Source organism: Odontesthes bonariensis, chromosome 12 (assembly GCF_027942865.1).
Source record: "Odontesthes bonariensis isolate fOdoBon6 chromosome 12, fOdoBon6.hap1, whole genome shotgun sequence".
Lineage (NCBI taxonomy): Eukaryota > Metazoa > Chordata > Actinopteri > Atheriniformes > Atherinopsidae > Odontesthes > Odontesthes bonariensis.
Genome location: NC_134517.1, coordinates 35,467,609 through 35,481,707, shown reverse-complemented (window position 1 = coordinate 35,481,707; position 14,099 = coordinate 35,467,609). Strand labels below are relative to the sequence as shown.

The 14,099-nt window shown below is 44.1% G+C and overlaps 1 protein-coding gene across 6 annotated transcripts in view; it reads left to right on the top strand.

The window, feature by feature from the left end:
• dgkg (diacylglycerol kinase, gamma) overlaps window positions 1-3,466 on the top strand; it is a 188,977-nt gene extending 185,511 nt beyond the window's left edge. For all 6 annotated transcript variants that reach the window (XM_075480301.1, XM_075480299.1, XM_075480303.1 and 3 more), the window contains one exon: window positions 3,156-3,466. In XM_075480301.1, coding sequence (XP_075336416.1) covers window positions 3,156-3,254 — 99 coding nt within the window. In that variant the 3' untranslated portion in view covers window positions 3,255-3,466. The remainder of the gene's footprint in view (window positions 1-3,155) is intronic.
• Window positions 3,467-14,099: the final 10,633 nt, after the last annotated feature.

Sequence of the window (14,099 nt, the reverse complement as noted above, 5' to 3'; positions counted from 1 at the left end):
TACTGCATACTGCATACTGCATACTACATACTGCATACTGCATACTACATACTGCATACTGCAGACTACATACTGCATACTACATACTGCATATTGCATACTACATACTACATACTCATCACACAGTAAATAACCTGAGAGCTCCGAGCACACACCAAACTGATTTAAGTTGCATTCATGGCCGGCTGGTAGCTGCTGCTTAAAACCAACGCTGAAAACTCGTATCAGCTCCTTAAACTCTGGTATCCAACAACTGATGGTGCATTCAGTGTTTAAAGGAAAATCACATTTCCTTGTCACACATAAAACATTAAACAAAGAGTTAGTGGAGCATTATTATCTCACTTACTTATTTATAGTGAGCTGAAGCTGGAGCCGGTTGGCACCATCTGAGGGACAGTGAATGCAGAGGAGATGCAGATGGATGGAAAACCTTGTAGAGTGACCGAGTTTCCCCTGAAAATCTGACCGGCTGAACTGATAAGATGCCAGATTTTCAGTTTGTGATGATTCAGATTCCAGATTTATGCAGTACTACAGGAAGTCAGCGGAACTGGCAGTCCACAAATGTTGTTAAACAATATATGAATGATTTTGGTCTTTGTGATGCTTGGCGCTCTCACCCCCCCACTCTCAGAGTACACCTTCTTCTCAGCAGTACACCACTCATATTCAAGAATAGATTATTTCTTAGTTAGCAGTTCTCTGATGAGTAATATTTCAGACACCAAAATCCACCCCATCACTATCAGTGATCACGCTCCAGTTTCTATCACACTGAAGAATAACAGAGTTATACCACCAGTTAGAAATTGGAGATTTAATACATCATTACTTAAGGACCCTGATTTTATTGATTATTTCAAAAGGGAATGGTCTATATATCTGGAAAATAATGACCTGCCAGGAATGTTAGCTTGTGTTCTCTGGGAAGCGGGAAAAGCAGTTATGAGAGGCAAAATAATCTCGTTTTTCATCAAATAAGAAAAAGAGGGAAAGTTCAAGAATATCAGATTTAGAACTCAGGATTAAATCATTAGAAGTTGTCTACAGTGCCTCCAAAGAGCAGAGAACAGAAAGAAGCTAGCAGAGAGCAGAAGGACGCTAGCAGAGAACAGAAGGACGCTAGCAGAGAGCAGAAGGATGCTAGCAGAGAACAGAAGGACGCTAGCAGAGAGCAGAAGGACGCTAGCAGAGAACAGAAAGAAGCTAGCAGAGAGCAGAAGGATGCTAGCAGAGAACAGAAGGACGCTAGCAGAAAGCAGAAGGATGCTAGCAGAGAACAGAAGGACGCTAGCAGAGAACAGAAGGACGTTAGCAAAGAGCAGAAGGAAGCTAGCAGAGAACAGAAGGAAGCTAGCTAAGAACAGAAGGACGCTAGCAGAGAGCAGAAGGACGCTAGCAGAGAACAGAAGGACGTTAGCAAAGAGCAGAAGGAAGCTAGCAGAGAACAGAAGGAAGCTAGCTAAGAACAGAAGGATGCTAGCAGAGAACAGAAGGAAGCTAGCAGAGAACAGAAGGAAGCTAGCGGAGAACAGAAGGAAGCTAGCAGAGAACAGAAGGACGCTAGCAGAGAACAGAAGGAAGATAGTAGAGAACAGAAGGAAGCTAGCGGAGAACAGAAGGAAGCTAGCAGAGAACAGAAGGATGCTAGCAGAGAACAGAAGGAAGCTAGCAGAGAACAGAAGGATGCTAGCAGAGAACAGAAAGAAGCTAGCAGAGAAGAGAAAGAAGCTAGCAGAGAACAGAAGGAAGATAGTAGAGAACAGAAGGAAGCTAGCGGAGAACAGAAGGAAGCTAGCAGAGAACAGAAGGATGCTAGCAGAGAACAGAAGGAAGTTAGCGGAGAACAGAAGGAAGCTAGCAGAGAACAGAAAGATGCTAGCAGAGAACAGAAGGAAGCTAGCAGAGAACAGAAGGAAGCTAGCAGAGAACAGAAATAAGCTAGCAGAGAACAGAAGGAAGCTAGCAGAGAACAGAAGGATGCTAGCAGAGAACTTGAAAAACCTGCAGCCACACCGGGCCTTTCAAGGATCAGTTTGAGACCACTGGTTGAAATATTGATCCAAAGAATCAACAGAATGAATCGCTGCGGAGTTAGAGGAAGCTTCATGGCTCCTACTGAAGGTTTTAAAAGTATTTGAGTTGTTTAACTGACATTAAAAAACATGTTGGCCTCTTCATTCAGTAAATACCTTTGAATCTTAAGCACTTCTTCTTCTTCTTCTTTGGGCCTCTGGCCACAGCGAGTCCATCTTTTCCACCTCACCCTGTCTCTGCATCTTCTGCTCTCACACCAACTACCTGCATCCATATATCTCCCTCTCTCTGAGCACTCGTCTCTTTATTCTCATATTATTTCTATTTTCTCATTCCTGTCTCTTTTGTAAAGTCCTTTAAAAGGCTTTCAAAATTTAACCAATTCTTCTTCTTCTTCTGCTTTTATTATTGTTGCTTTTGTTGCCTCCTCCTCATGTTGGGCTCCATTTTCAGGACATGCCGGGTTCTTTTGGTGGTAAATGTCACAGATTAACACGAGTCTGAGTACATCACATTGCAGCTTGATGCATTTAAATGTAATCTGTCAGGGAAATGACCACGCTAACACGACTGTCCACACCTTTCAGACGCCGGCTGACCTCTTAGGACAGTTTTCAGCTCCAGAACTTTCTGTGGTGCTGAACCATAAATCAGAGACGTTTTAAGTCTGTCACCCAACAGCTAAACCCAGAACACCCCCATGTTTTCTGATTTAAGTGCTTTGTGTGTTTCTGTGGTTACAGTTGAGCTCATTTAAAAGGCTCAATATCAAGAGGAACTGCGTGATTGTGCTGTGTTTAGAGCACTGAATTGTGGGTAATGCTGTACATCCAGCTGGACAGGCCCGTCCTGGGGTTCTGTGCGAGCCTCCTGAATAGCAAAGGGAAGACTAGTATCCTCCAAAGCTAATAAAGCCGGCTGCATGCCTCGCCCAGCTCAGTGTTCCCGGCTCTTTTATCGAACAAACTCCTCTGCATGTCCCTGACTTTGACCTCCAACAATGTCCTTCCATCAAAGCTCTGAGGCTTCGTGGTGTTATTCACTGGAGCTTTGAGAATCTGTCACACAAAGCCAAACACTTTTATAAAAGTTCTGTTTCCGTGTGTTTTTTACAGATCAGGATCACGCACAAGAACCAGGTCCCCATCTTACTGGGCCCGCCTCAGAAGACTCCGTTCTTCTTCTTCAAGAAACGCAACCGCAGCCGCGACTAGGACCCCCGCCCACACAAACACAAACAGCACGCACACACGTATGTACAGCACATATACGCACACACGCCTCCTTCTGAACCAGCAGCTCCTTCAAGCTGAGTTTGAAAGGTTAGAAGTACATTTACATTCCTGAGCGGGGGTCCTTTTCAGGAGGAACGAGCAGCAGACGGTACCAACCTATTCCTGTGCAACCATCATCATCATCAGATCTCCGAGCTTCCTCTGCCTGAGCCCGAGCAGCCGGCCGAGCAGCCGGCCCAGCAGCCGCCACAGCAGCCGGCCGAGCAGCAGCCGGCCGAGAAGCCACCTGAGCAGCCGGCCCAGCAGCCGGCCGAGCAGCTGGCCGAGCAGCCTGCCGAGCAGCCGGCCCAGCAGCCGCCCGAGCAGCCGGCCCAGCAGCCGCCTGAGCAGCCGCCCGAGCAGCCGCCTGAGCAGCCGCCCGAGCAGCCGCCACAGCAGCCGGCCCAGCAGCCGCCCGAGCAGCCGCCACAGCAGCCTGCCCAGCAGCCGGCCCAGCAGCCGCCCGAGCAGCCGGCCCAGCAGCCGGCCCAGCAGCCGGCCGAGAAGCCGGCCAGGCAGCCGGCCCGGCAGCCGGCCGAGAAGCCGGCCAGGCAGCCGGCCCAGCAGCCGGCCCAGCAGCCGGCCGAGAAGCCGGCCAGGCAGCCGGCCCAGCAGCCGGCCCAGCAGCCGCCCGAGCAGCCGGCCCGGCAGCCGGCCGAGAAGCCGGCCAGGCAGCCGGCCCAGCAGCCGGCCCAGCAGCCGGCCCAGCAGCCGGCCAGGCAGCCGGCCAGGCAGCCGGCCGCTCCCCCAGAGCCGGGGCTGGTGATGGAAACGGTGCAGCAGACAGACTGAGATCCTCCTCTTGGTTAAAACGCCCGGATGAATAATGAAACAGCGGTCGCTTTTAAGAGCGCTCGCTCCTCGGCGTCCCTACAGACTCACAACACGCCACAGCCAAGCAGACAAGAGGCCTCATCCATTATTGACTGACTGTTTGTGGGTTGACGGTGAAACAATGGATGGAAACATGCAGCATCACCGGCCCACTAAAACAGATCCTTTTGGACCAAATACCCAAGCAGAGCGAGCGCTCCGGCGGCGGGCTTCAGGCAGCGGAAGCATCCGTCCTGTATTAACTGACCGGAGTCTAGATTGAAAGTAGAGATTAGAGACACTGCGGTTCACTGTGGGTGTGCTGGAACACTAACATCTAGAATCAGCCGTGCGGCACAGCAGACTCCCTGTGGGTGAAGGATTGAAATGAAGCCGGGCCCACCGGGTGCTTTATTCACTTCGGTGTTGACGGGGGAATCCAATGTATCCGTCTATGTCAGGGGGGGATCCCTCTGAAACTCTGCGTCAGACACCGAGGCTGTGTTGGAAACCTACATACTGCATACTCATCGATCAGACAGTATGCAGAGCGTTTACCCACAATGCATTTCGCTCCTGCCCGAGCCGAAATCAGCCGGCCTGAAGCTAATTTCTCTTAAGCTCTAAACTCTGTAAACTTTAGCAACATTTGAAACATTTTCAGGCGAGAAAGTAGTCGTTTAGATCCCCAACGTGTTGAAAACCTGACAAAATACCGGCTGTTTACAGTTTTGTTCCCACGAATTCGGCGCTACTAAAGCTAGCCGCAGTGAGCTAACGCACTTCCTGTTATTTTAACAAAATAAAATACCCGTTGCCTTTTATCATAGGGAAAGCCATTACCATACAATTGGTGCTTTTGTTTTGAAAACAGGAAGTGAACCTACCCTCGTCGTAGCTAGCTTGAAACTGCCGTTTTGACAGGAAATGACGATCGGCGACGTCACGTTACATTGCATACTGGGTAGTTTCAGTATGAGTAGTAACCTCATGATGCATACCCAACATTTAGGAGAATCTAGTATGCATCCTGGAAAAAAGTTAGTATGAGTAGTATGAGAAGTATGCGGTTTGGAACACAGCCCCAGAGCACCGGGAGTAGTTTAAGGAAGCCAAAAAAATGCAAATAACCGAGCTGGGTTCAGTGTTTATGAAGAATGTGCCCATATTACTGTCCACATAACGTATATCCCAGAGTATGTGCAGGCAGAGTAGATGTATATTTCTGGAGAGTAGCTCACATATACTGTACACACGGATGTGTTTTTCATATATCATGGTTCATGTTCTGCTCAGAGCTGCCGGCGTCCTCCTCTGAGGCAGTTTTCCACTTTGTCTAATCGTATCGGATCATTTTCGATTTAATTTCCTGCGTTTCTCTGCTCCGCTCCGCTCGGCCTGGAGGGTCGAACTGAGAGCTCAGAGTCAGCTGGTGGGGAAATAACATCACAGGTGGGTCAACGGGTCTGGTGAGCAACAGACTTTTACAAAATAAAAGCCTGTGATCAACAGACTTTTACAAAATAAAAGCCTGCGTTAATGCGCGATAAAATATTTATCTGCATTAAATAACAAGTTAACGCGATAATAACGAGTTAACTCGCCCAGCCCTGGTTTAAATCACTTCGGGTCCACATGTGATCCGACTTAGATGTTGGTGGAAAACTGTCGTGGAGGACGGTGGAGAAGTTCTGATGGAACAACCTGAGCTCCGCTGTCGGGTCGCTGGTGGCGCTGATGCCTTTACAGCCTGATTCCCTTTAAAACACGCCGAGTCTTCGCCCTGGCGTCCAGGCACCATCACCTCAGACTCAGACCCTGAATGTTCGAGGCCAGGAGCCTGATGGAGTGGATCAGACATTAAATCCATCTGAGAGCTTTAAGGCAGGTTAGCATATCAGCAGCCTTTCTGCAGGAGTGGAGCCTGGGCGCCAGCACAGCTCGGCGGGAAAAGAGTGCATGTTTACAGTAACCACACATCCATAGAGAGAGTTTTAGACTTCTATATTACAGAGTGTATATATTTGTTTGTCATATTTTATCTGAAGTTACGCCACCGCATGCCTGCTGAAACAAAAGAAGAGAGAACAAAGCGTGGATCGGACTAATCAAACCATTTACCGAGGATATTTATTATGTTGTGGTTTTCTGTTTCCCTTTTTTTTTCGGGGATGATGTTGAAGGAAAGATGTCCAGTTTAGGTCACGAGGCGTTCCCACATGACGTTCCAGCGTCCGATCAAAGGCCGCTCTGAGCTGGTCTGAATGATTTTCCAGCAGCTCTGTTCCTGGGCTGTGCAGCGATCGATCGCCTTAAATAAACAGAGCCGCTCTGCGCTCACGGCTGCTCACACACTAATTATAAAACCTGTAAAGTTCCTGAGATCCGGACAGCAGAGGCCGCTCATATCAGTGTGATGTAATGTGCTCAGACTGACCGGAGATCTGCAGCTTCAGCTGTCTTTGGAGGCGATAGATTCAGGAGAATCTGTGGTGTGCAGCCCCAAACTGGCTGAATATCTACGTTCCATCCCTTCCATCAGGGTTCCTGCACAGCAGGTGTCAGCAGTTTGATCATGTGTGTTCGCTCGGTTTGGACCAAAGTGTTGGAAGTTAGACAGAAAGTTGCAGGAAAAGTGGTTTCCAACAGCAATCAGCATATTTTCTGAGGTTTTTCAGCAGCTTCTTGAAATAAATTTGGTTAAAAATCTGGTTTTATTCCCAGAGTACAAACTCAAATGTGTCATATCAGAGATGATGAAGTTCATGTTTAAGAAGTGTCCCACAGAACATGTTTCCTGTAAAAGTTAATGTGTGCATTAAACAGCTCGGAGTGCTCCGTCCTTTCTTCTTCTCTCACTGGAAAAACAAGATGGCCGGCCATCTCATCCCTGATTGCAAAGCAGCTTCCCACACAAACAGAACCGAAGGCTCCGGCTGTCATAAGGTCTTAAAGGGATAATCCAGAGTAAAATGCACTTTAGATCAATTTACAGGATGTTGGGAGTACATACGTTGAGTTGACATCAAAATCATGTCATTCGGATGTGTTTTGAGAATTTCGATTTGACCGTTTTTAGCCAAAAGTCGTTAGCCTGGAAGTGATGAGGGCATCGAGTATCGCCGCTACAAAACGCTATTTTTAAACCTCTTCTACAGCTCCAAACAACATAACACTTACGTGGTAGTGAGTAGAGGGTCCCTAAAGCCAAACCGAAGTGTCCCGAGGTCTTCATGTGGTCGGATAGAGAGTCCAGAATGAATTTAATCAAGCCAGTACCTTTCCGGAAATGTGTCTGCTGCAGCTGCTGCTACAGACCGTGGTGAAGTTGGTTTGATATTGGTTTGAAAAAAAAGACACCTTATTTCCTTATTGTGAATATCTGTCGAATATCCAATATCAAACCAACTTCACCACGGTCTGTAGCGGCAGCTGCAGCAGACACATTTCCGGAAAGGTACTGGCTTGATTAAATTCATTCTGGACTCTCTATCCGACCACATGAAGACCTCGGGACACTTCGGTTTGGCTTTAGGGACCCTCTACTCACTACCACGTAAGTGTTATGTTGTTTGGAGCTGTAGAAGAGGTATAAAAATAGCGTTTTGTAGCGGCGACATCATATGCTCCTCTCACTTCCAGGCTAACGACTTTTGGCTAAAAACGGTCAAATCGAAATTCTCAAAACACATCCGAATGACATGATTTTGATGTCAACTCAACGTATGTACTCCCAACATCCCGTAAATTGATCTAAAGTGCATTTTACTCCGGATTATCCATTTAAAGTGATACTCCGGAGTAGATTCACCCTGGGGTCATTTGAACCGTGACATCCAGCCAAGTAGCCCACCCGAAGTTTTTCCGATATTGGCTGAACATCAGCCGAGTTACTGAGTTATCCCGAATAGCTTAGTACAAGCGCTAACGGACCCTGGCAGTATCTCCAAAATTACCACACTAAAATCACATGCCATGACACCAAACTTCTACAGTAGTACAAATATGGTCTGTACTCACAAAACGATGCATTTGGAAGTTTGAAAATAGTCCAGGAGTTTATTATTATCAACACAAGCCTGATAGCTTCTCTGCAGCTAAAGCTGCGTCGACGTCACTTCCTTGATCTGGGAGCTTCAAAGTAAGATGAGGGTTGATCTACTACTGTAGGCAACAAAGTATATGCTATATTCTACATGCTTTTTTTATGAATTTTTATGTTGTAGAGTTGTGAATTTATTTTATCAATGGAGAAATTGAGCAGATCACATGATCTGGTTCAGAAACGGAGTGGATCGAGCCCTCTGCTTCCCCTCAGGGTCAGTGCAGGGGTCAGGGGTCAAGGGCACCCCCCCCCCTCATGTTATCCAGGATCTGACTGAGCTGAAAGAGGCTGAAGGATCGATATGTTCAGCCCCTCACTCGCTGTTCGCTGCTGGCATTTTGATGGACAAACTACCAAATAAAACATCAAGTTCAAGATACAGTTTTGTCATTTCTTTCTCCTCACTAACACGGACAAACACTCCCAGCTTGGACGGCTTCACTTTCTGCTTGAACTGTGTTTAAACTGGATAGTTGAACTCTGGCCTGATGGCAGCCGGGATGAGCTGGAGCCCCCCCGACTCAATTCATACGAACTCCAAATTAAGGGAAGACTTCAGAAACTATCTCACAGATATTCATGAAATGGTTACACAAAACTGATCTATTATTCGTAGGTCTGGGCAACGATTAAAATGTTTAATCTAATTAATCACATGATTTCCCTGATTAATCACGATTAATCGCATTTGTACGCAGAATCCAAAAATGAATCCAAAAGTAGCGTATAGCCTTTAGCATTTAGCTTTATTTTAAATGTACTGCCATATGAATGAAAGTGCCATAACATTTGTTGTGCAAACACACTTTTAACATCAGCATCTTTCTGTAGTTTTTATGTAGAAGCCTCGCTCCACTGTCTGTTTCCTTGAATGACTTGCTGCTATCAGTTGTGTGTTTTGCCTTTAAGTGATATTTTAGACTGGAACTACTACGCTGAGAAGACAATTCAACTTGGCAGAGTTTACAGATGACTTTGGTTCTGTCGACTCCGCCGTCTGGAAGAACTTTAAAATGAAAATGGCCGAGTAAAAGTTCCGTACCCTTCTCCATGTTTGGTGGATCCGCCGATTACTTTCTTTTCCTGTTCCACAGCAGACAGCAGCAGACTTTTACAAAATAAAAGCCTGTGAGCAACAGACTTTTACAAAATAAAAGCCTGTGAGCAACAGACTTTTACAATAATAAAATAAATAATAAAACCTGTGTTAACGCCGATAGAATATTTATCGGCGTTAAATAATTAACGAGTTAACGAGATAATAACGAGTTAACTCATTATTATTATTCGTGTTGGTGGAAACATAATTAATGGCGTTTCTCTCCCATAAAAAAAAACAATGCAACATGTACGAGGGTTAGCTAACAATAGTGATACGTTTTTAAATCTAAAACGTTGTTTGATGCCTGAACTGCTGTTAAAGTAACACTTATTATGGGAAGGAGCACATGGTGGCAACACAAGCGAAACAAAAAAAGCATCTTAATTAAGAATAAGAAGATTTAATTCATTTTAAATGCTCCACTTAAATCTCTTTGAACTGTATCTCTTTCAGGTGCCTTGAGATTACATTTGTTCTACAGGCTCGATATAAATAAAACTGATTTCAAATTGAAATCTTCACGTTAAGTCGCACATTAAAGAAAGTCGATGATTCGTGTGTAGAAAGCTTCCTATAAGCCCCCCGATAGCCCCGGATAACAACAACACGGCAGCTCTGAGCTAACAGTGCAATAGTACGCGTTCATTCATTCATTGGTCTTAAAGTATTGGTGAAATAAAGACAGATAATGCCTTATTCAGAGGCTGTACTGTCTCTGTTCTCTCCCGTTATATGGATATACGCCGATCTGAGGGATCTAAATATCTTCCAGGGATGCCGACTTTCACCAAACTGTTATCGGTGAGTACTTCCCCTTTAAAACTATCAGGTGCAATCTGGCAAATGTTGGACCCGTTCGTGGCCGAGATGCTGCCAAGACTTCCATGATTCTTTCCCTACAACATACTGTGGAAAACCGCCGAAACCTCCGGAGAAACTGTGAAGAAACTCTAAAAGTTCTGGACAAAAAGTCACTGCAGTGTCAGATTCTGGAGAAACTGTTTTTAAATATGCGTCTTGCTCTCCATTCTCAGCCCATTCTCTGGTGGCACTTTGACCGGATTCACACGGATGTGATGCGTTAACGTTCGGCGGTAAGCTGCCCCGACATTTGATACCGAAGCGTCAATAAGTCACAAGATCAGACGCCGATTAGTCAGCTGATCGTTAGGAGGGTTTCAGGGCTGACAGACTTTCTGGCACCGAGTTAACATACGTATGTGTATATAGATATATTCCTGAGGTTAATTCAATTCAATTCAATTCAATAACACTTTATTAGATAGATAGAATAGAATAGAATAGAAAAATACTTTATTCATTCCCCAATGGGGGAAATTCAAATTAGACAAGTAACTCAAAAAATTATAAATATTTACAATGATTGTATATTAACAACAACAATAATAATACCAATTCTAATAAAAATACTACTACTAACTAATAATAATAAATGACTAAATAAACAAATCAATACAAAAATCAATCAATATATAGATAGATGGATAGAATAGAATAGATAGATAGATAGATAGATAGATAGATAGATAGATAGATAGATAGATAGATAGGTAGGTAGATAGATAGATAGATAGATAGGTAGATAGATAGATAGATAGATAGATAGATAGATAGATAGATAGATAGATAGATAGATAGATAGATAGATAGATAGGTAGATAGAATAGATAGATAGATAGATAGATAGATAGATAGATAGATGAATACTTTATTGATCTCGAAGGAAATTCAAGCATCCAGTAGCAGACATAATAAAGCAGTAAAAATGTTTATAAAATTATAAACACTTTAAAAACAATCTAAGAATTTAAAAAACAGTTTAAAAATATAAAGGTCTCTGCCTGATATTCCTGCTGTGTCCTCATCAGGGCTCCAAGCTCGTCCATTTCATCCTCCAGTGATCTCACATTTCCCCTGATGATCGAGGGACGAAATGGTTTAAACTTCCTCCTCCTTTTCCTCCATTTAGTTCCTGCTCTGCATCCTAGACGTCTCCTCTTTCAACTGTGTATTGTTTTTCTTTCTTTTTTTTCATGTTTTTTTGTCTTTTTGGTATTTTTTTCTATTTTTTTATATATATATTTTGTATTTTTCTGTTCTTTTTCTAGTGAAAAATAAGTTGGAATTTGAAGGGGAAAAAAAGGACTGATAAAAGGATGGTTAAAGGTCTTTCAACCCATCTGGATTTGACGTCATATTCCTGCCATTACTTGGGCTTTAAAAAGCTCAGTCAGATGCTGTAAACAGCTTTCCCGTTGCCATGGTTACGCGTTTCATAACAGAAGTACAAAAAAACTCCTGAAAAATAAAATTTTTCATCTTTTCACATCCCGGCTACCGCAGCAGCTCTTCTTCTATGGTGCTTCAGCTTTTCTCTTGTTTCTCACAGGTAATATTTGTTATTTAACACACATATTTTAAATGAATGTTAACACATACGTCCTGATAAAGAATCAGATCAGTGAGCGGTGTGAACGTTTTAACATCTCAGTCTGAGGAGACTTCCTTCGACCACGAGTCCTCAGAGTTTGTGAAGCAGGTGGTTTGTTGTTGTGAATACGAAATGAGAACCAATCTGCATGTTGCTGTAACACTTACTGATGTGTGAGAATGTTCGTGAGCACTGATGAAGACACAAACCAACAGTCAGTGTTAGTCTCTGATGACATTAAACAGATCAGCTGCTGTTATCATGCATCCTGGGTGACAAACCAAAGTACAGGCGTCCACACCTGTGATCAGATCTCTGCACCTAGATAAACAGCCGACATCCCAGTCGGCCATCAGCAGGGCAACGAATCAGCTTCTGATGCTTCTGTGAAGCCACAAATACATTTATTCACTGAACTTTAGCATTTTCCAGACGTGAACACCTGAGTCGAACTTTGTGTTTCCAGTTCGGGTCGTAAAAAGCACATCTTAGCCGTAGTTTTGGCTCTTTTTACTTACTCCAAAGCAAGTGAGAGACACTTTAAAAAGTGAATAAATGCCAAAAGTCAAAGTCAAATTTCATTGTGAAGCACTTTAAAAAACGCCTGCCTATTGGCTGAACTGCTGTGCATTAAAAAACAATTTAACCTTGTAGCACCCACAGTTGCAGATATGCAACAAGCTTTTTATTTATTTACATTATATTTTTATTTATATTTTTATTTACATTACATGATTTGATTTTTTAAATTTACATACATTATTTACATTCATGTGTAATATTTGTTTACATTACATTTTATGTAAAGATGGGTGGGAATAAACCAATATTTTTGGTTTATTGGCAGTTGCATATCTGCAACTGTGGGTGCTACAAGGTTAAGGCCTCACGAAAATGGATGAAAAAGACCTTAAAGCGAAGCTCAATAAAGGCGAAATCATTAAACTCTCACGTGGAATTAAAAGCCAAGAAAGAGCGTAAAACAGGAAGTGTTGAAGCCTGCTGAACATCCTCTGTGCACCAGGCTTGATCTTTGGAGAACTAAAAGCCAGTGATCAGTCGACCCGAGTGATGCAGAAGGCACATATGGTCGTAAGAGGTCGGAAAGATAAAACAGAGCGAGCCTATTAACTGCCTTATAAGTCACCAATAAATGGAGGCTTTCATGGTTCCCAGAACACTTTGGTAATCCTCTTCTTCTTTTAATCCCACCACAGGCTAATGTTTTGTAGCTCAGAGTGAGTCATGCCTTCAACTTTTGCTTTTTTTTTAATTCTCAAACCCACCCAGAAAAACGTAATGATCACCCTCCACTTTGGGTTATATCTCATGAAAATGTTTCCAAACCACTCCTTCCAACCACGATCGACCTCACAACCCGACTGTGAGCCCGTTAGCATGCCTAAGCACATTAGCGACTTTACGTCCAAAGCCTCAAAGCAAACAAAGCAACAGTTGACGATGTGTGATAAGCTAATTACATCAGAACAAAGGGAAGTGTTTTATCAGTTCATTGTCATTTGAGTAGTTCGATCGTGTCGCTCTTTTGGCCCCCGATCTGAAGCAGGGGGGGTGGAAGACTGAATGTGTAACGATGGAGGAGGCATCGTGCAAAGACTGGGACAAAGACGCTAAAGCGAAGCATGGTTATACAACTCCCAGCCTCACAACAGTCTGCCTTTGGCAAGGCTTCTTGAGTACGGCTGCTAAGATAACAAGGCAGGAATTATCTCTCAAAGTGCTATTAATAGCAGGCAAGTCACATCTTGTCCCTCAGTGAGAGCATCCTGCGCCTTCGGGCTATTCTTTCCCATTTAAACTCTTTTTGAAATGCGCATTTTGACAGACATTTTGCAGGCTGGGACAGACCAGGCACGCAGTTAAAATGCTCTAAAGCACTTCTGTTTCATCCCGGTCGATAATATTCTCACTGCCGTTAGAATAAAGGTCAGACAGACGAGGAATGGATCCATTTTTTTGTCCAGCAGTCATGTTTATTCTTTACATTTTCATTTGGCCTTTTTTTTCCAGAGTTCATTCTTGACCTCAAAAAAGCAGTTAAGTATTTAATCTCTCCAGCAGCTCGCCGGCCTCGCCGGTGTGAAGCTTCCACTCATCTCGGTGAACGCTGAGCACCGACTTTTAAAGGCCAACTTCCCCGACTCTGCTTACAGGAGCTGTGAGGGGTCGTCGTGGAAAATCTGAACCGCTTCAAGTGGGAAAGGTTTCACACCTTCTTTGCCCTCCTCATCTCGGATTCAGGCGGCTGCCTCTTGCAGAACAATCTCCGCCTGTCAGGTTGCATTGTGGGTA